Raw genomic sequence first — 26,386 nt, forward strand, 5'->3', positions numbered from 1 at the left:
AACCCGGTGTGCCGGCGCCGCTAGGTGGAGGATTAGCCTAGTGAGCCGCGGCGCCGGCCTAAGATTTATTTTTTATTTGAAAGGCAGAGCTACAGAGAAAGAGAGGGAGAAATAGAAAGATCTTCAATCCGTTGGTTCACTCCCCAAATGGCTGCAACAGAAAGAGCTGGGCCGATCCGAAGCCTGGAACCAGGAGCTTCTTATGGGTCTCCCACGTGGGTGCAGGGGCCCACGCACTTGGACCATCTTCCACTGCTTTTCCAGGCACTTTGCCAGGGAGCTGGATCAGAGGTGGACTAGCCAGGACTGGAATTGAGCCTGTTGGACTTGGACTAGAGCTACACCTTTGGCTCTCCTGTGTCTCTAACATGCCAGCTGCAGATCTTGGAACTTGTCACCTCATAATTATATGTCAATTCCTTTTAATATCTTTATATCTGACGTATATGTGTATCTGAATCTAGATCTACATAGATACTTGATTATCTGTATAGATCTAGAGATTCAGATACATAGAGAGATCCCAGCTCTTTGACTAACAGTTGTGGCCCCTTGTGTATGGAGCTTCACATCAAGATCCTTTTGGCTGACATGTTGCCTTCTTGGTGATCCTGATGGATGTTGACAGCCATTAGAGAGAGAGAGATTTCCCTGCAGACAAATTACAGAAATCGGATTGTCGCTCCCCCTCTTCGTGGAGGAACGACACAGGACCCTGCGCTGTTCTTTCGTCTGCTCGGCCCTCCCCGGGTTTGCTGCTGATTCTTCCCGGGTTGGCTACTATCCCTTCCACCTCCGTGGAAGGGCAGTTCCCCCTGGCCGCATTCCCCACTTCCGCAGGGGAGCGGCACACTGCCGGCCGGGTCTCTCGGGGGCTGCACGGGTGTTCCTTCAGCTAGATGTTCCCCATAGATGTTCCTGGTGCATGCCGTCTCTCTCCTCCTTTATAGTCCTCCTCCGCCAATCCCAACTCGGCCGCCCACACGCCGAGTACGCTGCTCTCCAATCAGGAGCAAGTCCTACAGTTTATTAGTTGAACTGGAGGCAGCTGTGCGGAAGCTGTTTACTTCTCTCCCAACGCCATGTTGTGGGAGAGCAGATGCATAGAACAAGTCCTAATTCCAGTAACTCAGTCTAGTCCGGATTGCTCCCCACATCGGATGATTCCTAAAGCTGTGTCTCCAGCTCTGGAAAGAATTTCTGAAACAGAACGTTTTTGGAGTGGGATGTTTCCAGATGATTACCTAAACATCTTGATACATTTCCAAACACAATATATTTACTAAAGGATTCGGTATCTTCACCTACAAACTTCTTCCTTTGTTTCATATATTGACTAATAGCACTAGCATTTGTTTTTCTTACTGATTATCTTGTGGCTGTTTCATTCCTTAAAAAATGTTTGAGAGAGGGGCCAGCACTGTGGCATATTGGGTAGAGCTACCACCTGCAGTACTGGCATCCTATGTGGGTGCTGGGTCAAGTGTTGGCTGCTTCACTTCCAATCCAGCTCTCTGCCATGGCCTGGGAAAGCAGAAGATGGCCCAAGTCCTGTATGGGAGACCTTGAAGAAGCTCCAGGCTCCTGGCTTCGGATTGGCCCAGCTCTGGTCGTTGTGGCCATCTGGGGAGTGAACCAGAAGATGGAAGCTCACTTGCTCGCTCTCTCTTTCTCTCTCTCTCTGCCTCACTGTAACTCTGCCTTTCAAACAATAAATAAGTAAATCTTTAAAAAAAAAAAAAAAGTTTGAGAGAATACAATGTGAAGATTGCAAAGATTAATCATCTGCAGACCTTACCTTTAAAGACCTTGGCCAGAATGAGAAGACGAGATGTAAGTGTGTACAAATGCTTTATGAAATACACTTGAGTGTCAAATAAGAAAAATCTGTGGGGGGCCAGCACTGTGGCACAGCGGGTTAACACCCTGGCTTGAAGTGTCGACATCCCATATGGGCGCCAGTTCGAGTCCTGGCTGCTCCTCTTCCGATCCAGCTCTCTGCTGTGGCCTGGGAAAGCAGTAAGAAGATGGCCCAGGTGCTTGGGCCCCTGCACCCACGTGGGAGACCAGGAGGAGGCTCCTGGCTCCTGGCTTTGAATTGGCATATCTCCGGCCGATGTGGCCAGTTGGGGAGTGAACCATCGGATGGAGGACCTCTCTCTCTCTCTGCCTCTCCTCTCTCCGTGTAACTCTGACTTTCAAATAAATAAATAAATCTTTAAAAAAAAAAAAAGAAAAGAAAAATCTGTGAAGGATCAATTGTGAAAAGAGATGATTTAAATATTGTGGTGGTTAGTATGGTGTTTGGAAGTAGAGAGAGGCACAGTTTTTGTTACAGAGCGAAGGAAAAAAGTCCCCCAAAATGTTGATGTATGATATGAAATAATTTGCAGCATAGCTGTTTTTTACTTTTTGTGAACAGAACATTTCAGATTCTTTTATTACCTTGATGTATGACTGAAAAGTTATTATAATCTCTTTGTCACTGTCAATTGAAATTCAAGGAATTCAAAGGAATTGAAAGGAAGGACCTACTTAATGAAAATCACTGCAAAAATACAACTTTCTTAATTTAAAATCTAAACATATTACTAAGAAGATCCAGAATCTATTTTTACTTTAAACTTATTTATTTTTTTGAGAAGATGAGAGAGAAAATGTTCCCAGCCCTTGAATTGAGCTGGGAACTCAGTTCTGATCTCTCACAGTGGTGGCAACTTGCCTCCCAAGGTCCATATTAGCTGAAAGCTAGAATCAGGAGGAGAGCCAGGTATTGAACCCAGGCACTCTGATATGGAATGTGGGTATCTTAACTACTAGACCAACCACCTGCCCCAGAATCTCCTTTTTTTTTTTTTTTTTTTTTTTTTGACAGGCAGAGTGGACAGTGAGAGAGAGAGAGAAACAGAGAAAGGTCTTCCTTTGCCGTTGGTTCACCCTCCAATGGCCGGCGCACCGCGCTAATCCGATGGCAGGAGCCAGGTGCTTCTCCTGGTCTCCCATGGGGTGCAGGGCCCAAGCACTTGGGCCATCCTCCACTGCACTCCCTGGCCACAGCAGAGAGCTGGCCTGGAAGAGGGGCAACCGGGACAGAATCTGGCACCCCGACTGGGACTAGAACCTGGTGTGCCGACGCCGCAAGGCGGAGGATTAGCCTAGTGAGCCGCGGCGCCGGCTCAGAATCTGCTTTTAAAATAATTAGAACCGAAAGGTGATTGTTGGGTCACATAAAACCTCAGGTTATTTACAGTGTGGCACCAATAAAGGTCACAGTGTTGTTTTCCTCACTGTTTTTTTCTTTTTCTTTAGTAAAGGTTTATTTATTTACTTATTTGGAAAGCTGAGTCAGAGAGAGGGAGAAAGGGGGAGATGATCCATATGCTGGTTCACTCCTCAAATGGCCACAATGTCTGGGGCTGGTCCCAGCTAAATCCAGGAATCTGGAACTCTATCTAGGTCTCCCACATGGGTGGCAGGGGCCCAAGCACTTGGGCCATCTTCCTCTTTCTTCCCAGGCACATTAGCATGGAGCTGGATTGGAAGTGGAGCAGCCAAGATGTGAGCGGGGATTTATGTTTTGCTACCTTCCCTCAAGCCACTTAACCTGCTATGCCATAACAGCTGCCCCCTCAGTGTGGGTTTTTTTTTTTTTTTTAAGTAATTTTGTTTGTCTTTTGTCTTTTGTCTTTTTTTTTTTTTTAAAGATTTATTTATTTATTTGAAAGGCAAAAGCAGAGAGAAAGAAAGACAAGTCTTCCATCTGCTGGTTCACTCCCCAAATGGCTGCAACGGCAGGAGCTTGGCTAATCTGAAGCCAGGAGCCAGGATCTTCTTAGGAGTCTCTCATGCAGGTGCAGGGGCCCAGGGACTTGGACCATCCTCTACTGCTTTCCCGGGCAAGAGCAGAGAGCTGGATTGGAAGTAGAGCAGCCGGGTCTAGGGTCTAGGGTCCATATGGGATGCTGGCACCACAGGTGACAGCTTTATCCACTGTGCCATAACGTGGGCCCAGTCATTGTGTTTTTAGGAGGCTTGTTTTTTTTTTTTTTTTTTTTTTTCTTTAGGAGACTTGTTTGAGAGAAGGGATGGCATTGTGATTTAAGCATGTGACTGTGAGACCAGATTGCCTGGGTTGAAATCCCTAGTGTGTATTTCTTGTGTGTGTTGGCTAACTACTCTGCCTTATTTTTTCATCTATAACATGAGCAAGTAGTATCTTCATAATTGAGTTTTTTGATGAATACATGTATGAATGCCTGTAGATTTCTTTCTTCTTTCTTTTTTTCTTTCATTCACTCATTCATTCATTCATTTTTTTATTTGAAAGAGTTGCAGAGAGAGGTCTTCCATCCGCTGGTTTACTCCTCAGATGGCTGGAATGGCCAGAGCTGCTGCACTGATCTGAAGCCAAGAGCCAGGTGCAGGGGCCCAAGGACTTGGGCCATCTTATACTACTTTCCCAGGCCACAGTAGAGAGCTGGATTGAAAGTGGATTGGCCATACTTGAACTGGCTCCCATATGGGATGCTGGCACTACAAATGGTGGCTTTACTACACCACAGTGTACACTACACCACAGTGCTGGCCCCAAATATCTATAGATTTCTAATATAGAGCCTGGCACACAGTAAATGCCCAGTAATTGATAGATATTATTTTTAATAATACTAGTAATTTAAAAACTTATTTTAGGGTATTATAATAATAATTACTACTATTATTAGAGGATTATTAAAGGAATTAGAAAGTGTCTGTATCCTGTAAATGTTTTGTGATTTCTACAGCAAATTCATTCATTATGTTTCAGTGAATTTTAATGTGTTTTTGTATGGAACAGAACATTCTAAAAATTAAACTGGGAGTAAAATGCTTTTTAATTCAAAATTGATTCTTGTCCTCAAGGAGCTTTCAGATTAAGGCACATAAAATATGATGTTATGAAATGATGCTTGGTTCAGACTAAGTATTTAAAAATCCTGTTGTGTTTCATACTGAGTAATCAGGAAAGGCATTGTAGATGAAATGGTATTTAGTTGGGCCTTAAAAATATCAGTAGCTTTTTGACACATGTGGCGAGGACAGGAGGACATTTCAGGCAAAGGGAAAGATTCAGAATCAGGCTGGTACGATTTGTGTTTTATGGGAACAGGATATGATTCAAGTTACTTGGAACATAGAAAATGTTTGGGAAGTTATAGGAAATAAGATTGAATTAGATTGTGGCAGGCTTGGCATATAAGACCAGATGATTTGCTAGGAAAAAAATCACATTCTTTTGAGTAATGAGGCTGTTTTGCCACAGTGCTTTTTTTTCCCCCTCTGTAACATGAATTAATGATATACGATTGGAAGCTACAGGATTGGTGTCAGTATATTGGAGAAGCTGCTTTAGTTCAAGCCATCTTTCTCAGCAAATTAACATTTTGAAGCACTCTAGAACAAACTTTCTCACAGTTTAAAAGAATGCATTTGCAGTATATGAAGATGTTAAGAAAAACACTAAAAACCCAGCAAAAGTATCCTCTTCCTGGTGAAAATAAGTGGCATCAAATGTGAGTCCACAGTGTTTAGCTGTCTGGTGAAGTAGTTGAGTGCAGACAGAGAAGCTATGGAATTAAGAACTGTTTGTTGTTGTTTAGTGAAGAAGTCTGCTTCCTGCAGAGCATACTTTTATCTTCAGTTTAGTTGATCTTCACTGAAGAACTCATAGTTCATTAGGAAGTAAGAACCCTGGAGTTTAGGCTTCAAAGGATTGAAGAGGTGATGTTAGGTGCAAATGCAAATGGGTGTTTAGCTATGCTGGTATTTTTTAAGGACTTGTTATTGTTTTAGTTAGGGTTTGGTTATAGGGTTAAACTGATGCGTGGTCTGCCTTAACTCACTTTTTCCTAACAACCCTGTTATTTTTAGTTGTGATTTTATAGAACTGAAGGTATTTTCCCTCCCAATGTGTGTATCACACTTTAGCAGGAAGACTCTACTGTATTTTGAAAGAAGGAAACTCATAAACAAATTGGTGCCCTAATTTTTCAGTTTAGTGTTCTGACACAAAATTTTGCATGCTGTGATCATTGAAATACGATACAACTCTTGAAATGTATACACCATGTTCTTATTCACCTAATTTTTGAGAATGTTCCAAATATAATTTTAAAAGAAATTTACATTTGATGTTTTTACCAAGTCACTTATGTTTGTGTAGGGGCTGGTGTTATGGCCTAGCAGTAAAACTGCTGCCTGCGATGCCAGCATCCTATGTGGGTGCAGGTTCCAGCCCTGGCTGCTCCTCTTCCAACCCAGCTCCCTGCTAATGCACCTGGAAAAGCAGTGGAAGATGCCCCAAGTACTTGGGCTCTTACCATATGTGTGGGAGACCTGGGAAAACCTCCTTGCTTCTGACTTCAGTCTGGCCCAGCTCTTGCTGTTGTAGCCATTTGGGGAGAGAACCAGCAGATGGAAGATTCTCTCTCTCTCTCTGTCTCTGTAAACTCAGCCTTTCAAATAAGTAAATAAATCTTTCCAAAAAAAAAAAAATGTTTATGTAGTACTTAAATATCCATACTCTGAAAATCTGATATATAGAATTGGAAACTTTGTGATCATGGATATAACAAGTATAAAATTTCACACCTGATCTTGTGATGGGCTGCAGTCAAAATACAGGTACCTTCAGACTATTTGTATGAAACATATATGAAGCAAATGGATTTTATGCTTAGAGTGAGTCCCATCCCCAAGGCATCTCATTATGTATGTGCAACCATTTTAAAATCTGAAACCTGAAACACTTCTGGTCACAAACCTATTGGATAAGGATATTCAACCTGTATGTTGAAATACCTCTAAATGGATTCTGCTGTTTGTCTTTGTGTGGGTAGTGAAAATGACATCCCTAAATATTGCAAACACATTTTGATCAGACATAAACTAAACTTTTGAGGAATTGAGAGGATGTTTGTATACATTCAGTAACACAGAAAATGCCCACTCACTCCTAAAATTATATTCTCTTACCTAAAGAACCAGCTGCTTTCTTGGAATTTCAGACCTAAGTTGAAGATATGGAATCCCTGGTTTATTACAGGAGACCCAAATGGGCTTGACCTCTTCATTTTCTTAAAACAGAGAGTAGATCTTGAATTTCCTTCAGCTGTTCACTTTCTGAAGCATTTGCTTCAGGAAAATTTTGAATGGAAAGGTCTCTAGCATTCCATTGTTGCTGACCAATACAGTCTGTTTCTGCTTTTGAGCAAGGGAAACCAGTGAACTTAAAACAAGACTCAGTGGGCTTTACTTTTTTTTTGTATTGTATTTATTTATTAGGAAGGCAGAGTGAGAGAGAGAGAGAGAGAGGGAGAGATCGATCTTCCATTTGCTGATTCACTCCCCCAAATGGCTGCAACGGCCGGAGCTGGGCTGATCCAAAGCCAGGAGCCAGGAGCTTTTTCCAGGTCTCCCATGTGGGGACAGGGGCCCAAGCACTTGGGCCATCCTCCACTGCTTTCCCAGGTGCATTAGCAGGGAGCTGGATTAGAAGTGGAGCAGCAGGGATTTGAGCTGTGCCCATATGGGATGCTGGCACTGCAGATGGCAGCTTTACCTGCTATGCCATGATGCCAGCCCAGCATTACTTTTAAAAAGGTGGAAATCCATAATTTAAAGCTTTGTTATTGATATGATTAAGCTTCTATAGCTTTGTATGTATTTTCATTAAAATTGTAATTGTGCAGTGATGCAACATAGCGTTTTGGGGATCTTTCACTTTTAAAATAAAAACACTTTTTTAATTACAGAAAGACCCAAATGGGACCAGTAGTTTGCCAACTGGAAGTTCTCTTCTACAAGAAATTGAAGTACAGAACGAGGAGGTGGCAGCTTTTTGTCAATCTATTACAAAGTAAGGAATTTTTCTTTATAAATTATGGATTGTTTAAATGCTCATTTAAAAAGCAACTGGAAAACTAGATAAGTAGTAATTCTAAAATTTAAAAATTTTAATTATTTTCTTCATGTGGCTAAAATTTTAAATCAACTAGTTAATTGGCACATTATCACAAATTACAGTTGAACTGTATTCTTACTTGTTAGTTTTCTGAATACTTAGAAGAAAAAATTGAGGTCAGGCAGTAGACTTCTGATTCTCTCATAACCGGAGAAAACAAGGTTTACATGTAAGTTTCAGCACACTTGGAAAATGCCTACTTTTGGTTTTAAAGAGACATAATTTTACCATAACCTTCCTAGCATTCAAAATACTGTGGTACTTATTTAAGAGGTGATAACAGGTTAAGATTAGAGGGGTAAATATAATTTTCTGGAGATTAGAAAAATGCACTCTAAGAATCTTTCATTTTTAAGTATGTCTAATACTCCTTATAGGTGAGGAAACTTGAGACCCAGAGAAGAAACCTAACATTGTTTACTTGGCTGTTTAACAACAGATTGAGGTCTCCTCTGCCTCTGGTTAAGTGTATTTTCCTTTCGTCATATCACTGTTTTAGTCAGGACTTGTGTTAGGGGTCCCAGAAACTCATCTTAAAGAACTGAAATCAAGAAGAGTCATGTATTGGCTCACCAACCCATTTAGCAGAAAGAGGAAGGACAGGGCAGAGTTCAACAGCAGCAAGATCCAGGAATTCACATTCTGTATATCATACCTCTTCTCTTCAGACTCTACTCTTTCACCACCTTTCCTTTCCTCTTCCTTCCTCCATGCGTGTTAGCTTCATTTTCTTCTGTTGCACATGGGGCTTTTGAAGCCAGAGATAAAGCCACGGATAGCTCACACTTCATGTACTAATGGTCTTATTTAAGAGAGGAGAAGCAGTCCTCTCGGTCAGCTGGACAGAAAAGTCCCATGGAAGGAAAGAGTGGAGCAACAAACGTTACGGCCACAGGGATGGGATCTGTTACCCAACAAAGAGAAAGTAGATCACTACTCGGGGAGTTATTCTGAATTAGGGTTTTCCTCAGCGTGGTCTGCTTTACGCACAGCAGGATTTGGAGTTCTCAGATCATTTTGGAATTTATACGTATTCTTAATGTTAAGGGTCTTCCTAATTAAATACTTCCTTTATGTTACATCTGTCTTTCTGTCTTTCTTTCTGTCTTTCCACACAGGCAGAGTGGACAGTGAGAGAGAGAGAGGGAGGTCTTTCTTTTGCCGTTGGTTCACCCTCCAATGGCCGCCACGGCCGGCACGCTGCGGCCGGTGCACTGCGCCTATCCGAAAGCAGGAGCCAGGTGCTTATCCTGGTCTCCCATCCTCCACTGTCTTCCCGGGCTACAGCAGAGAGCTGGTCTGGAAGAGGGGCAACCGGGACAGAATCCAGTGCCCCAACCTGGACTAGAACCCGGTGTGCCGGCACCTCTAGGCGGAGGATTAGCCTATTGAGCCACGGCGCCGGCCCCTTTATGTTACATTTTTAACTAGTATTTATTTTCTTCAAAACACCTTAGAGGGGTGGGGAAATATCAGTATAGCCACTTTTTCTTTTTGGCACAGGGTACTCCTTAACTGGCTTGTTTCTCATATTTTTCGGGAGGCATTTTAGAAGGGACATTTAGGTGACTTTAATGTGAAAATTGCATATATTAAAAGTTACCTATGCCATTATGCCATTATGTCAGTGTGGTTAGTGGTTTGGAAGTAATCTGTTATGTTTTTATATCTTGTTCTTTTAATAAGCCCTGCATACTTTCTGTTGGACTATGCTGAATAACTACTGCTTTGAAGCTTTACAAGCTGAAAAATTAGGCTTTCTGAGCTCTCCCTTTCCCTGCACATTTGACTTTTAGAGAGGTATTTATACAAACTCTGCCATTAAGCTAAAATGACCACAGTACCTCCTTCCCCGCTCCTTTATCCATATGGGATACATTCTACGACCCCTAGTGGATGCCTGAAACTACAGATAGTATCAAATCCTATATAAAATGTTTATTCTTAAGTATCTCTTAGTAACTTCAGCATGTGATTTTTTTTTTCCCTGAGAATTTTAACCTTTCCTTTAAATGAAAACACTTTTAGATTTCTCTTTGGTATGTCCAAATAGTTAGTATCACTACTCTTGAAACAGGAGCCATATTAAGTAAAATAAGGGTTAAACACATACACTGTTGTATTGGAACAGTTGATCTGGGAACTTAGATGCCTACCAATGGGCATATTGCAAGTAGCTAATGGGTGGATGGCATATACAGCATGGATTGCAGGACAGAGGCATGGTTCACATCCTGGGCAGGAAGAGTGGGGCTGCAAGAAATTTCATCATGCTGCTTGAAACAGTGGACAATCTAAAGTTTAGGAATGGTACATTTATGGAATTTTCCACTTATTATTTTTGGACTGCAGTTGATGGCAAGTAACTGAAACTACACAAAGGAAAAACATGGCTGAGGGGATTATTTGCATTCACACACACACATACACATACACAGTAGCTTATGTAAATATGAAACAACAGATGAACTAAAGACAGAAAGTTCTTTTTGTAATTTGTTTCCACAAGGAGAGCATGATTGTAACAAATATTTTTCAGAAGAATTAAGATGTAGAGATGTTTTTGAAACCGTATTCTGGGAACTTTCCTTATTCCCCTATGACCTTCCAGTATGGAGTCAGCAGATGTCCCTTGAAGAAAGTCATGGATTGATTTTTTTTCCCAATGTGTTCATTTTCACATTAGATTTTTTTTTTATTTGATAGGTAGAGTTATACACAGTGAAAGAGAGACAGAGAGAAAGGTCTTCCTTCTGTTGGTTCACTCCCCTAATGCCTGCCACAGCCGGAGCTGCGCCAATCTGAAGCCAGGAGCCAGGTGCTTCCTCCTGGTCTCCCACGCTGGTGCAGGGGCCCAAGCACTGACCATCCTCTAATGCCCTCCCGGGCCATAGCAGAGAGCTGGACTGGAAGAGGAGAAACCGGGACTAGAACCTGGCGTCCACATGGAATGCCAGCACCTCAGGCGGAGGATTAGCCCAGTGAACCATGGCGCCGGCCCCTAGATTTTTTTGTTTGTTTGTTTTATTTATTTATTTGAAAGGCAGAGCTACAGAGAGGCAGAGAAAGAGAGAGGTCTTCCATCCGTTGATTCACTCCACGAATGACTACCATGGCCACAGCTGAGCTGATCCGAAGCCAGAATCCAGGACCTTCTTATGGGTCTCCCACATTGGTGTAGGGGCCAAACACTTGAGCCATTTTCCACTGCTTTCCCAGGCCACAACAGAGAGCTGGATCAGAAGTGGAGCAGTCGGGACTCAAACCAGCGCCCATATAGGATGCTGGCGCTGCACGTGGCAGCTCTAGCTGCTACGCCCCAACACCAGACCCCGCATTGGATTTTTAACATTTATTTATGCTGCTTGAGAGCCAGTTCTTTACTTTTTGAAATATTCTGAAATTATTCAGTCACTTCAAGTCAGCTGTGAAATAAGTATGAGACTGTCAGTATAATCTTTGTAAAAAGTTAAAATTACTGTATGATTAGAATTTAGGGCTAGGTTGAAGTTTGGTTTTTTGTAGTTTTCATCTATGAAATTAAAGCGGGTAGAATTAATCATCTCAAGGGTCTTTTTTACTTTAAGACTCAATAATACTTTGATTTAGTGCTATGCTTTCTTATTACTACATATTTTTGTTTTTATTTTTTGTTTTCTTTCCTTTCACACTTATATAATTGGCAAATATCTAGCAGTTATAGGTTCAGAGAAAGTTCTTTTAAGAATGTTAAATACCAGTATAAATTTTGCCTTTTTATTTGTGATCCTGAGGATAATATGAGAAACTGCTTTATACTTTTCTTTCTGAATAGCTTCTTAGTCTCTTTTCTTCACATAAAAATCAGATATAATATTTCTGTCGCAATGGTGTCTTGACCCTAGGGAGTTTCTATAGGTTTTTAAGGGCTTTATCTCTGCAATTTAATTAATTTTATTCTAAACAACACTGAGTTTACTATATCATGAATTAGTGTTATTTAAAATCTTTTAAAAATCTTCATTCCTGTTTCATCTCCTGCCATTATCTTATGATTTTACATGATTTGGTTACCTATACAGAAGTTTAGCTTGATTGAGCATTCAGTAGGAAAATAAACCATAAAGTATTTTAGTGAATGCACAGAGATGATAAATTTCCTGAACCGTGGAGCCCCACTAAACAAACAAAACCTTTTCTTTGGGTGATAGGGAAGTGGAAATTTTAGAGAAAATTATTAATTTTTTAAAAAATATCCTTTATGGGTCATTACTTAACATCAAGATACAGTGTGTGGCTTACAGTGTCAATAAGAACACCTTATCTGATCTAATATTGAAGGTGAATAATTTACTCATCAGTTATAATTTAATTTGAGTTGTATATTTAAAAGTTTAGTTATAGCAAAAGTGAAAGAATACCATCTTGAAGGAATCTGTTACATCTTAGATATTGTTTTGCAATTAAAAAATATTTCGGTGCCAGTGTTGTTGCATAGCTGGTTTAACTTCCCTGTGACGCTGGTATCCTGTAATATTGCAATGCCAATTTAAGTCCTGGCTGCTCTGTTTCCAGTCTGGTTCCCTGCTAGTGTTCCTGGGGAAACAACATAAGATGGCCTAAGTACTTGGGTTCCTGCTGCCCAGATGGGAAACCCAGATGGAGTTCCAGGCTCCTGGATTCTACCTGGCCTACCTCCTGTTATTGTGGCCATGCCCAGTCTGGTCAGTGCGTCCTGTTGGGGAGTGAACCAGTGGATGGGATAGAGCTTTGTCTCTCTCTGTTGCTCCCCCTCTCTCTGTCACTCTGCCTTAAATAAAATAAATAAATACTGGGGCCGGTGTCCTGGCTGCTCCACTTCCAGTTCAGCTCTCTGCTATGGCCTGGGAAAGCAGTACAAGATGGTCCAAGTCCTTGGGCCCCTGCACCCATGGGAGACTGGGAAGAAGCTCCTGGCTCCTGGCTTTGGATCAGCACAGCTCCGGCCGTTGAGGCCCTCTGGGGAGTGAACCAGTGGATGGAAGACCTCTCTCTCTCTCTGCCTTTCCTTCTCTCTGTGTGTAACTCTGCCTTTCAAATAAATAAATAAATCTTTAATAAATAAATATTAGTTTATGTATTTAATTTACTTGAGGGACAGAAATGGATACTGATATACCTCTCATTTCCTGGCTCAGTCCCCAGATGCTTGTAATGGCTGGGCCCAAAGCTGGGACCTGGGAAGTCAGTCTGTTTTGCCCATATGAATGGCAGAAAATCAACTACTTGAGCCATCACTTCTGCCTCCACAGGGTACACATTAGGAGGAAATTGGAGTTAGGACACTTGAAAGTGGAGTTAGCACAGTATGGGATGTGGACGTCCTAAGTGGCAGCTTAACTGCTATGCCAAATGCTTGTTCTTGCAATTTTTATATAACAAACTACTAGACTAGGAAGGATCATCAGTTTTACAGAAAAACAATGAAAATTACTATATTTTGTAGACCTGGTTTCTTCCATGGTCTAAAGCAAATAACAAAAGGAATTAATTTTAAAAATTTCTTTTATTATAGTAAAATATTAAAAACATTGAACTTACCATTTTATCTGTTTTTAAGTATATAGTTTAGTGACATTAAGTATATTGACATTGTTGTATAAAAGAAAAGGAAATGTAAGATTTCCCCATCCCTCTCCCAACCCTAACCCCTGTCCTAAAGCTAGATTCATTGAGTGCAACTTTTATTGCTGGAACTTTTGTCTTATAAATTCTTATTTTCTGAGATATCATCAGGAATTTCTTCTTTTTATCATCCTTAAGGATTTCTGAAAGCTGAAGACTTGCTTGGATGTCAGGAAAATTCTCAACCATTTCATGCATTAGTTAATTTGATGATTTCACATAAACACCTGTTTCTTAAGTTACAGAAAACAAGGGAGGAGTAATAACTGTGAGAAAGAATAAGACTCTTGGGCTGGGACCCATGAGGGTCTTGCCATTGTTTTGCAGTGGGTTAAGCTTGTCAACAATCAGATATCTAAAGATAATGTGTCCACATCTAAAGATAAAGTTACAATATCAGTTTAATTTTATTATTTATACTGCTTTTTATTTCTATTATTTTTTTATATCCTTTTTTAAAAAAATTTATTTGAGGCCGGCGCCGTGGCTCAATAGGCTAATCCTCCACCTTGCGGCGCCGGCACACCGGGTTCTAGTCCCGGTCGGGGCGCCGGATTCTGTCCCGGTTGCCCCTCTTCCAGGCCAGCTCTCTGCTATGGCCAGGGAGTGCAGTGGAGGATGGCCCAAGTGCTTGGGCCCTGCACCCCATGGGAGACCAGGAAAAGCACCTGGATCCTGGCTCCTGCCATCAGATCAGCGCGGTGCGCCGGCTGCAGCGGCGGCCATTGGAGGGTGAACCAACGGCAAAGGAAGACCTTTCTCTCTCTGTCTCTCTCTCTCACTGTCCACTCTGCCTGTCAAAAAAAAAAAAAAAAAAAAAAAAAAATTTATTTGAAAGGCAGCATTAGAGACAGACAGACAGAGAGACAGACACAGACAGGCCTTCCATCCTCTGGTTCACTCCCCAAAGGGCCTCAGCAGCCGCAGCTGTACCAATCTGAAGCCAGGATCCTGGAGCTTCTTCTGGGTCTTCCATGTGGATACAGGGGCCCAAGGACTTGGGCCATCTTCTACTGCTTTCCTAGGCCAAAGCAGAGAGCTGGATTGCAAGTGGAGCAGCCGGGACTCAAACTGGCACCCACGTAGGATGCTGGCACTGCAAGCCACTGGTGGCCTTACCCCCTACAACACAGTGCTGGCCTCTACATTACTTTTTAATATTGGATCACAGTGCAGAAACCAGATTTATTCATTTGCTAATTCATTTATTACATTTACAATACTTACCATGTACTGGGCACTCTTCTAAGTCTTTTATGTATTTAATTTTCATGACAACTCTGTGCAGCGAGTTGTTATGTTATCCCCTAATTTATAGAAGAAGAAACTGAATTAGCAAGGAGATTCAGTAGCTTAAGGTCACATAGCTAATAAGTAGTTGAAATCAGGTATCAAGCTCAGGTAGGCTGCAGCTAGAGTCTGTGCACTGTTACGTTTGCTGTCTTTCCAGACCTTTCTTCTTGTCAACTCAAATTATTTTATTCTGGTCTTATGACTGATTATTTTAATCTCTGCAGAAGCAAAGAGATGTTATTTCCAGCATGCATTCCATTTGTAGACCTGATAAAAGCAGATGAGAGGACTGGAACCTATCTTCCAACCTCCAGAAAAATGTCAGTTAAAGTAATCCCACAAGTTTAAGACAGCATCAAAACCCCAGCAGCAATGCAGCCTGGAGATGAGCCATATACTGTATTTACATATTTAGAATTAAATAGTGTTGCTCCTATGAATACCTTTACATGCAACTCTTCCACTTATTTTTATTTATTTATTTTTAAAGATTTTATTTTTTTATTTGAGAGGTAGAGATACAGACAGTGAGAGGGAGAGACAGAGAAAGGTCTTCCATCCGTTGGTTCACTCCCCAAATGGCCACAATGGTTGGAGCTGCGCCAATCTGAAGCCAGAATCCAGGTGCTTCTTCCTGGTTTCCCATGTGGGTGCAGGGGCCCAAGGACTTGGGCCATCTTCCACTGCTTTCCCAGGCCATAGCAGAGAGCTGGACTGGAAAAGGAACAGCCAGGACTAGAACTGGTGCCCATATGGGATGCTGGCTCCGCAGGCAGAGGATTAACCTACTGCGCCACGGCGCTGGCCCCACTTCTCAAAGTTTTAAAAACTCATTATCTGTGTTTTTTTAGTGTTTAGCAAATAAGATGAATTTTGTAAGAAAAAAATTCTTAGGAACAAAAGATTTTTAAAAGACAAACTTTTAATTCCTCAAGCCTTTACAGTTTAGGGCTACATTGCCCATATTATCAGTAATTCATTAAAAATGTGCCGTTTTGTGCAATTATACTGTGTGGCAAAAGAATCAGAAACAGAAAACCTCATTTAATGCCATTTATCCAGTGTGTCTTTGGGTAACGTTGACAGTGTTAGGGAACATATCTTGGCAGTAGTTAATCTCTTACTTTTCTTTGGTCCCTTTTATTTAAAAGGCAAATGCTGGTTTTTGGAATTTTAACAGGGATTCATTCATTGTAGTTCTCAAGCTGTTCTAGAGTTGGGCGACACAGAACTAAGTGTCTGTAAGCCTGTAAAGCCTTGTTCAGGGTTCACAAATGCAGCTTTTAAAAAAAGGATTTCATTTTTTCTTGTGAACAGATTGAAGACCAAATTTCCATATACCAATCACTGCACAAATCCAGGCTATTTGTTAAGTCCAGTTACAGTGCAAAGAAACATTTGTGGAGAAAATGCCAGTGTGAAGGTCTCCATTGAGATTGAAGGATTTCAGTTACCAGTTACTTTCACTTGTGATGGTAGGTTTGTAATTCCTTTGGCATTTTGTTTTTCTCTGCTTAGGAGGAAAGTGTTTAAAATGTAATATTATCATTCTTAATTTAAAATATGTATTTATTTATTTGAGAGGCAGGGATAAAGAGTGAGCTCCCATCTGCTGTTTTGTTTACCAGATGCCCCAATGGCCGGGGCTGGGCCTAAGCTAGGGACCAGGAATACAATCCAGGTCTCCCAAGTGGGTGGCAGGAGCTCATTTACTTGAAACATCACCACTGCTTCCCAGGGGCTGCATTAGCTGGAGACTGGAGTCAGAAGCCAGAGCCAGGTGTCAAACCTGTAGGCACTCTGGTGAGTGATATAGGAAGACCTAACGGCTAGGCTACATGGCTGCTCCTCATTCTTTTTTTTTTTTTTTTTTTTTAAGTTTTAATTTTTCAATTGGAAAGACAGAGTTACAAAGAGGCAGAGAGAGAGAGAGAGGTCTTCCATCTGCTGGTTCACTCCCCAGATGGCCACAACAATCAGAGATGCGTTGATTCAGAGCCAGGAGTCTGGAGCTTCTTCCAGGTCTTCCACACAGGTGCAGAGGCCCAAGGACTTGGGCCATCATCCACTGTTCTCCCAGGCCATAGCAAGGAGCTGGATCAGAAGTGGAGCAGCCAGGACTCAAACTGGCACCCATATGAGATGCCAGCACTGCAGGCGGCGGCTTTACCTGCTATGTGACAGTGCTGGCCCCTCCTCATTGTTTTAATAAACCAACTTTGTTATCATTAGGTGTCCTTTCTGAAAAGTTAGTAGACATAGGATAGTTTTCTGGTCAGGACTGGTGGAAAAACAGGTTACCTTTATAACTACATATTTCTCTGAAAAATACTGAGTAGTGCTTTAATAATCAGTGACTCTTGGCCAAGGCCAGCAAATTTGAGATAGATAATTTTTTATAGTCTAGATCTTTATTTTTTTTTCATTTAAATGGCAAGAAGAATGTGAATTTATACATTACTGACAGTGATTGAAATTCCAAATATCTTGCTAAGTTTTTTTAAGGAGAAAATAATTCTCCATTGGTTTTAATTCTCCCTTCCCAACTTGGCACGAGTATTCTAGAGATGCATCCCCTAAGTCTGGAGGACATTTTTGTCACAATTTTTAAAAAAACTTTTATTTTCTTTCAGAGTTTATTGACTTTCATAATGTAAATTATTTTAATGTGATTTCAACAGTGAGCCTATATTTCTCTAGTACCTTGGCCTAAAAATTATGCATTTTTTCCTTTAGTGGTTATGGCTAGGAATGTTTCCAATATTTGGATGCTTTCTGGTTTCGCACTTTTGGAGGCCCTTTGAAAAATATAAATCTGAAACAGAGAAATGCTAGCCAACTATAACAATCATTCTTTTAGTTTTTGAGAGAAAAGTTATTGTCTTTAAACATATCTTAAATTTTTGCTGGGAAATCTTATAAATCTAGGTATGCAGTAAACTAAATTAGTACTAAAATTGAAGAAAAGTCCTATTTTATTATTTATAATATATATCTGTTAAGAAATATAACCACATTATGTTGCAAGTAACTAGTGTTCAAATTATAAATGTTACCATACATTTGATTATTAAATCAAATGGAGACCTTTTCTGCCCAATATTAATTTCTATAAAGTTTGAGTTCAATCACTGTCTCTTTTGAACATAGGAGGTCAAAAGTATAAAAATAGGTTGCTTTAAAAGCTTTAGTTTTTAATATGTTGTAATCTTAGTATTCAGTTTATGCTAAGAGTGTTCATTGAAAAATAGAGCATACTTGCTGAATTTTTATCCTTCATTGGAAAATTTACCTGGCAAATGTAACACATTTAAAATGTTGATTCTTTTTCCTTATAGTTTGTTTTCAGTTTTGCTAGATACTGCTAAATGTCATTCTGTTTGGAGGAGTCTGTAATAGGGAGGTAGCTTTTGTTACCTTAGATCTGCACTATCCAGCACAGTAGCTAGTGGCCACTAAAATGTGTTGACTCTAGATTGAGACTTGTGTTATAATTCCAAAATACACACTGGATTTCAAAGTCTTAGTTTGAAAAGGGGTATAAAATATCTCACTAATTTTTGAATATGGTAATATACTGAAACAGTATTTTTTGACATGATAAATAAAACATTAAAATTAGTTTCTCCTCTTTTCTTTTTTCAATGTGGCTATGAGAAAATTGTATATGTGGCCTACATTTGTGACTTGCAGTATATTTCTGGTATACAGTGTTATCTTAGATTAAAAGTAATGCAGCTTGAAAAAAGTATTCTTAGTGGTAAATGAACAAAAAGGAAATAATGACTAACTCTTTTACAGTGAGTTCTACTGTAGAAATTATTATTATGCAAGCCCTTTGCTGGGTACATGATGACTTGAATCAAATAGACGTTGGCAGCTACGTTCTGAAAGTTTGTGGTCAAGAGGAGGTGCTGCAGAAGTAAGTGTATTCATTTAAGTACTTAGCAACATCTTTGGAAATTTCATTTTTAATGGCTTAAATTACAAGTTTTTCAAGTTAAATTTATATTCCAGAAATACATTGACTCCTGTTGAATTGATTCATTGGATCCATAAACTTGTATTGAGATGTTCTATGCTGAAAATATTATGTCTAGACAGTGGTGGAATTTCAGAGATAAGTAAGACGCGGTATTCTTTGAGAAGCTTATAGTTTTATACGGGAAGATTTTCTTTTATTTTTTTAAAAAGATTTATTTATTTATTTGAAAGACAGGGTTACAGAGAGGCAGAAGCAGAGAGAGGTCTTCCATCTGCTGATTCACTTCCTACATGGCCACAGTGGCCGGAGCTGGGCCTATCTGAAGCCGAGAGCAAAGAGCTTCTTCCAGATCTCCCATATGGGTACAGGGGTCCAAGCACTTGGACCATCTTCTATGGCCCTCCTAGGCCACAACAGAGAGCTGGATTGGAAGTGGAACAGCCGGGACTCAAACCAGTACCCATATGGGATGTCAGCACTACAGGTGGTGGCTTTACCTGCACCTGCCCTGGAAGATTTTCTTTCTATAAAGTGTCAATAGTTAGATCATTCTAGACTCCATTTCCCTTTTATAGCATTCTTCTTTGTGTATTGTGAACTGTATGCACAACAGTCAGCTCTTATTTCTTTTTAGTTGCCTGAAATCTCATGATATGAAATTTTTTCTTAATTAGGTAAAATAGTATATCTAGCTTTTAGTTTTACAGATTGCATTCCCTTAGGCTACAGGCCGTGTCCTGTCCCTATTTTTATTATTTTCTTTTTTTATATTGTTTCCTTTTAACTTTGACTTCCTCATATAGAATAATTCTTCTGTGTAAATGTTCATACTTGTTTAAAAAACTATCTCTGTATTTTACCATTCTCTTCAATTTCTATTTTACTCTCCACCTCTGTACTTTTTAATTTGAGTAGAATAGTATTGGTGAATAATTAATATTTCTTAACAGTAATCATTGTCTTGGGAGTCACGAACATATTCAGAACTGCCGAAAATGGGACACAGAGATTAAACTACAGCTCTTGACCTACAGTGCAATGTGCCAAAATCTGGCCCGAACAGTAAGTGTATATCCCTTTAAAATGAATTGTGTTTGGTTGAATCTAAATAATTCTGCTAATTAACCAGTTTTTAATTTGTACATTTTCCAAGATTTCAGGGTTAGACTGGGGTGATAAGCTCATTGATCTCAGTTAGAAATCTTTTCAGCAGCCTGGGTGAAAATTTTCAGTGATGGAGGCTAAGGTAGCATGTCCAGAGCTAGAAGCATATTGAAAATCAGAGTAGAGGAATGAAAGTTTGATTTGTTATAGTTTTACACAAGAGTGAAATGTCAAGGCCAATCAAGGAAAAATGAAGGAGAAGGAAAGATTTTGAATATTAACTATGAATTGGAGAAAGAAAAATATCCATGTCAACCTTTACACCAAAGTGAGAACGATTATTTTTCACAAAATGAAAACTAATTCTTTGTTTTAGAACTTTAGTACTTTCTTTAAAGTTAAAGCAAAGTAGAATGCAGGAAATTTAGGCATTGTTTTACTGTATAAACCTTTGATGAATTTTTGGTCTCTAAAGAGAATTATTCTTCATTTGAAAGTATTTTGTATGAGACATATCAGTCATTTCTACTTTTTCCTTTGTTTTCTTGGACCTTATTCCTATGTTAGGTAGAATTTATTTTAGTTGGGTGAAAACTGTTTCACAAAATTCAGTACGTTTTGGCAATCACTGGCAACTTTTGTTCTCAGTTTCTTAAGGAGTAATGTTCTTGAGTACACTTTCATGATGTGGCATGGCAGAAGAGACTGGTGTCTTGTTTAGTAGGAGATGACAGGGGTGGGAAGAAACATGATTATATCATTAGAAAAAGTAAAGGAGAAATTCAGATGATCTCTTCCCCATCTGGCCCCCACCTTTATTTGGCTGCCGGCCATCTTTAAAAGTGTTCATAGCTCTGTATTCTCTATATTTAGAACAGAAGTAGTTTTTGCTTTAAGAGCTATTTATATATCAGAAACTAGACTTAAAAGTATTTATGTTTTCTATTTCAAAACCAAAGTTTTTTCCAGAATATTAACTCACTTTTTTCTGAGTTGTTTATAAATAATGGCTAATTCTGATAGTATTTTATCTTTATTTCTGAAAAATCACTTTAGTTTCAATATTTCTTCATACATTTAATCATATTTAATTTGGTAATATAAAAGACCAAAAAGTATGTCTCATTTTTTGATAAACATTTACATGTATATGTGTTTATTTAGGTAGAAGATGATGAAGCACCTGTGGATTTAAACAAACACCTATATCAAGTAGAAAAACCATATAAAGAAGTCATGACAAGGTATGGTATCTAAAGCATTAACTGCAGGTTTTTAAACATTTTTTATTTTGGTGATTTAAGCAATCATTTTTGTATATATTACCCTTCAACTACAATAACTCTTCTTTATTTCAGACATCCTGTTGAAGAACTCTTAGATTCTTATCACAACCAAGTAGAACTGGCCCTTCAAATAGAAGTAAGCCTTAATTCACATTTTGGTGTGATGACTTGGTATATCTTGTTTCTGTTCTATCTTAAATTCTGGTATTGGCATTGGATTAAATATTTTGAGACATTTTAAACTATATTCTTTATGTTTGATGTCTTGTTTTCTGACTCACTTACTAACCAGGATTCTCAGTGATGCTTGAGTCTGCATGCTTACTCCACTTTAGCTTTATTACCAGGAGGACTCTTCCCTTCTATTAAAAAACATTTATTGAATGCTTACTATATACTAGATGCTGAAGTAATGAAAATGAATGGCCTTATCCCTGCCTGTCAGGAACTTGAAAATTAGTGCTGGGGAATTTAAACAATATTTCAACGTAGTATAATAAAATTAATATAGAGGTATGTATTACAGTTTTTGGTAAATCAAGGAACGGTACCTTACCCAATTTAAGGGTTCAAGGAAGGCTTCTTAGGAGGAATGTTTCTTGAGTCAACTCTTAAATGTGAGAGGGAAGAAAGGTGAGAAGGGCATGCAAACAAAAGCACACAGATATGATATTACTAATTTGTAATCCATATTAAGGAGTTTTAACTGTGTCTTCTAGATCAAGGAACCATATTCAATCCACTTTCTGTTTCTGTAAATAAAAGTTTTTACATATAACCCCAGTTTGTTCACATATTGTCTGTTGTCATTTGCATTTGTATTCCAACACTAGAATTTGGAACAGAGACCTTTCTGTTATGCAAAGCCTAAACTGCTTACTACTGGCCCTTTCACAGAAAAAAAATGGCTGACCCCTGCTCTAGCCAACTGAGGTGTTTTTAGGCAATTGTTGGGGGAAAGGAGAAATGGCTCACTTGTTTAGTCCTGCGTTCTGAAGTCTGGCCATACTGCGAAAGTTGGATTTAGGACTGGTAGGATTGGTTTCAGAGATTTTCGTTTATGTGTTTGTTTATTTTAATAGCATTCCAGGTGAAAGATAATGACTGTGGTGAAAATGAAAAGGAGGGAACTGATTAACAATATTAGGGAGGTAAAACTATTGAGATTTTGGTAGGTGATTGAATATAAGAAAGGAAGAAAGAGTATAGGATGACTTTGAAGTTTTTAGAATATAAACATATTTATTTATTGAATAATTATTGAAATTTTCCTCATAATGTGGCAGTGAACAAAAGAAACTATAATCCCTGCCTCCATATAGTTTACATTCTAGTTGAGGAGATAATCAGATAAACTAGCAATAGGTAAAAATACACATGTGTTTCAAAATGTTCATGGAAAAATAATATTGAAAGGTAAGTGTATTTTGGTAGAAAAATTTCAAAGTCATGATAGGATTTTCATAATGCACAGTTTTCCTGAATTTTTGAAGTGCCTCATATGCATGGGATACCAGCATTTCTTTGCAGTAGAAATAAACTTAACCTTTTTTTCCCCTAAATTAGCCATTCTTTAAAAATCATTTATTTGAGGGGCAGAGACAGAGATAAAGCAAGCAAGCTCTATCTTCTGGTTTACTCCCCAAAGGCCTACAACAGTTGGCTGGGCCAGGGCAGAGTCAGGAGCCTGGAGCTCAATTCAGGTCTCCCATGTGGCTGATAGGGACCCAAACACTTGAGCCATCACCTGCTGCTTTACAGTGTGCATGCTAACAAGAAGGTAGAATCAAAAGTGGAGCCAGAACTTGAACCCAGGTGCTCTTATATGGGGACGTGAGTGTCCTAATTGATATCTTAATCTCTAGGACAAATGCCCATCCCTAGCTTTTAATTCCATTTTCCATGAACCTTTTGAAATATCATTGTGTGAGTGTGTGTGTGTGTGTGTATGTGTATGAGAGAGAGAGGGAGAGAGATGGCAATTGCTAGAGGGGAAAAAAAAGGAGGATAATACTGAAATTTCAAATAAGGTATTCAGAGAAGGCCTCAGTGAAAAGATGAATTTGACTAAATAACTAGAGAAAGAAGAAAAGGGAGAAGCAGAAGCTGTGGTTATCTCAGAAAGTAGCATTTCAGGACTAAGGAACAATAAACTTTACATAAAGTCTTCTAGGCCTTTGTAGTTGTAGTAGAGAGAGAGAGGCAGGCAAGAGTAGAAACAAACCAACAAGGAATATATTTTGCTTGCACTGGAGAGGAGATTGCTGGTAGAAGAGGTGAGAAGGGATTCAATTCTGTGATAAAAGTTGCAGTTGATTCTTAGAGGACTTACCTATAGATTGGATGTGGAATGCAGAAAGAGTTTATGATAACTCCCAAGATTTTCTGTCTGAGCAACTGGAGGTTTGGATATAAAAAACTGAAAAGGGGCGGTTTGAGGGAGATCAGGAACTCAGTTTTGGATGTTATTATTATTATTATTATTATTTTAAGATCTATTTATTTATTTGAAAGTCAGAGCTACACGGAGTTGGCCAGAGGGCGGGGGGGGGGGGGTCTTCCATCCACTGGTTCACTCCCCAGTTGGCCACATCAGCTGGAGCAGCGCTGATCCGAAGCCAGGGGCCCGAGGACCTAAGCCATCCTCCACTGCTTTCCCAGGCCACAGCAGAAACTAGATCAGAAGTGGAGTAGCTGGGCCTCGAACTGGTGCCCATGAGGGATGCTGGCACTACAGGTGGCAGCCTAACCTGCTACACCACAGCACCAGCCCCTGAGATGACTGTTATTCATCCAAAGAAAAATGTTGAGTAAGCAGTTATTATGTATCTAGCATTCAATGTGGGCAGTCCAGGTTGGAGATAATAAATTTGGGAATCATCAGAATGTAAACCATATTTTGCAACTAGATGAAATCACCAGGTAAATCAGTGCAAATGGAAAAGTTCCTCCTCTTAAATAAAACAAAAAAAGTGCACATTCTTGGGCAGCAGCCACACCACTTCTGTTTTCCTTTTGGCAGAACTCCTAAAAGTTAACTAGTTTTGCTGCTTTCATTTCCTCCTTTCCCTTTTTCTTATGATCCCACTCTAATCAGGCTTCCGTTCTTAGCACTTCTCTGAACTGTATACATTAAGGCCAGCAAAGACTTCCATGATCGAGTCCAGTAGTAAAGTTCTTAGTCTGTTTTTCTCAGTCTTTCTGTAGTTTTGTATAAATGTGCTTTTTATTTTTAAAGTTGTGTTTTATTTTAATGGACAAATTAATAATTGTATTTGTTTATGGGGCACAGTGTTAAATTTTGAAACATGTATACATTTTATAGTAACAAATTAGAGTACTTAGCATGTCCATTTCCTCAAGCACTTATCATTTGTTTGTGGTGAGAACACTCAAAATCCTTTAAAAAAAAAAAAGATTTATTTATTCATATGAAAATCAGAGTTACAGAGACAGAGATCTTCCATCTACTGGTTCACTCCCCAACTGGCTACAATAGCCAGGGCTGAGCAAGGCTGAAACCAGGAGCTTTATCTGGGTCTCCCATGTGGGTGGCAGGGACCTGAACAGATGGGCCATCTTCTATTGCATTTCCATTAGCAGGGAGCTTGATTGAAAGTGAAGCAGTGGGGCTGGCACTGTGGAGGAAAGTCGCCGCCTGCAGTGCCAGCATCCCATATGGGCACTGGTTTGAGTCCCAGCTGCTCCACTTGTGATCCAGCTCTCTGCTATGGCCTGGGAAAGCAGTGGAAGATGGCCCAGGTCCTTGGACCCCTGCACCTGTGTGGGAGACCTGGAGGAAGCTCCTGGCTCCTGGCTTTGGATTGGTGCATCTCTGGCTGTTGTGTCACATTGAGGAGTGAACTAGTGGGTAGAAGACCTCTCTCTCTGCCTCTCCTCTTTGTGTAACTCTGAATTTCAAGTAAATGAATGGATCTTTTTTGAAAAAAAAAAAAAAAAAGTGGAGGGGCTGCCTCTGTGGCACAGCAAGTTAATGCCCTGACCTGAAGCGCCAGCATCCCATATAGGCGCTGGTTTTAGTCCCAGCTCTCTGCTTCCAATCCAGCTCTCTGCTATGGCCTGGGAAAGCAGTAGAAGAAGGCCCAAGTCCTTGGGCCCCTGTACCCACGTGGGAGACCCGGAAGAAACTCCTGGTTTCTGGCTTCGGATCAGCACAGCTCTGGCCGTTTCGGCCAACTGGGGAGTGAACCATTGAATGTAAGACCTCTCTCTCTCTGCCTCTCCTCTGTGTAACTCTGACTTTCAAGTAAATAAATCAATCTTTAAAAAAAAAAAATAGTGGAGCAGCTGGGACATAAACTTATTGGATGCCAACATTATAGACAGTGGCTTTTACCCACTATACCACAACACTGGCCCCATATATAATACATTATTATTAACTGTAATCAGCCTACTGTGCAATTGGATACTAGAACTTACTCTTCCTATCTTTCTGTAGTTTTTAGTGCAGTTGATCCTTTCTTTCCCCTTAAAACATGTACTTGGCCCCTGGGATATCATATTCTTGGTTCTCCCACTTCAATGGGTGCTCTGCCTCATTCTCACTTGTAGCTTCTTTCTTATGATTTCTTCATCTTCCTGACCAAAAAAACATAAAGGGGCCGGCTTTGTGGCATAGTGGGTAAAGCTGTCACAGTACTGGCATGTCGTATGGGTGCCAGTTTGAGTCCCTGCTGCTCCACTTGTGATCCAGCTTTCTGCTATGGCTTGGGAAACCAATGGAAGATGGCCCAAGTTCTTGAACCCCTACACCCATATGGGAGATCCAGAAGAAGCTCCTGGCTCCTGGCTCCTGGCTTCAGATCTACTCAGCTCCAGCTGTTGTGGCAATTTAGGGAATGAACGAGGGGATGGGAGATCTCTCTCTGTCTCTCTCTCTGCCTGCCTCTGCCTCTGCCTCTCTGTAGCTCTGCATTTCAAAGAAATAAATATACCTTAAAAAAAAAAAAAAAAGAATAGACACATCAATACTTTAAAAAAAAAAAATTAACATCTACCCCCCTCCCTCAGCAGCTCAGTTCTGGGATCTGTTTTCTCTATGTTCACATC

General features: G+C 39.9%; 1 protein-coding gene across 3 annotated transcripts in view; it reads left to right on the top strand.

The window, feature by feature from the left end:
• Window positions 1-26,386, top strand: part of PIK3C2A (phosphatidylinositol-4-phosphate 3-kinase catalytic subunit type 2 alpha) — a 123,906-nt gene that overhangs the window by 48,663 nt on the left and 48,857 nt on the right. Inside the window, exons 3-8 of one of the 3 annotated variants that reach the window (XM_089328080.1) lie at window positions 7,794-7,897; window positions 16,256-16,413; window positions 18,740-18,860; window positions 19,874-19,985; window positions 21,192-21,271; window positions 21,386-21,449. In XM_089328080.1, coding sequence (XP_089184206.1) covers window positions 7,794-7,897; window positions 16,256-16,413; window positions 18,740-18,860; window positions 19,874-19,985; window positions 21,192-21,271; window positions 21,386-21,449 — 639 coding nt within the window. The remainder of the gene's footprint in view (window positions 1-7,793; window positions 7,898-16,255; window positions 16,414-18,739; window positions 18,861-19,873; window positions 19,986-21,191; window positions 21,272-21,385; window positions 21,450-26,386) is intronic. The other 2 variants (XM_089328090.1, XM_089328086.1) reach the window with 2 other exon arrangements.

This window comes from Oryctolagus cuniculus, chromosome 1, assembly GCF_051225735.1.
Source record: "Oryctolagus cuniculus isolate XC-2025 breed Fujian yellow rabbit chromosome 1, ASM5122573v1, whole genome shotgun sequence".
Lineage (NCBI taxonomy): Eukaryota > Metazoa > Chordata > Mammalia > Lagomorpha > Leporidae > Oryctolagus > Oryctolagus cuniculus.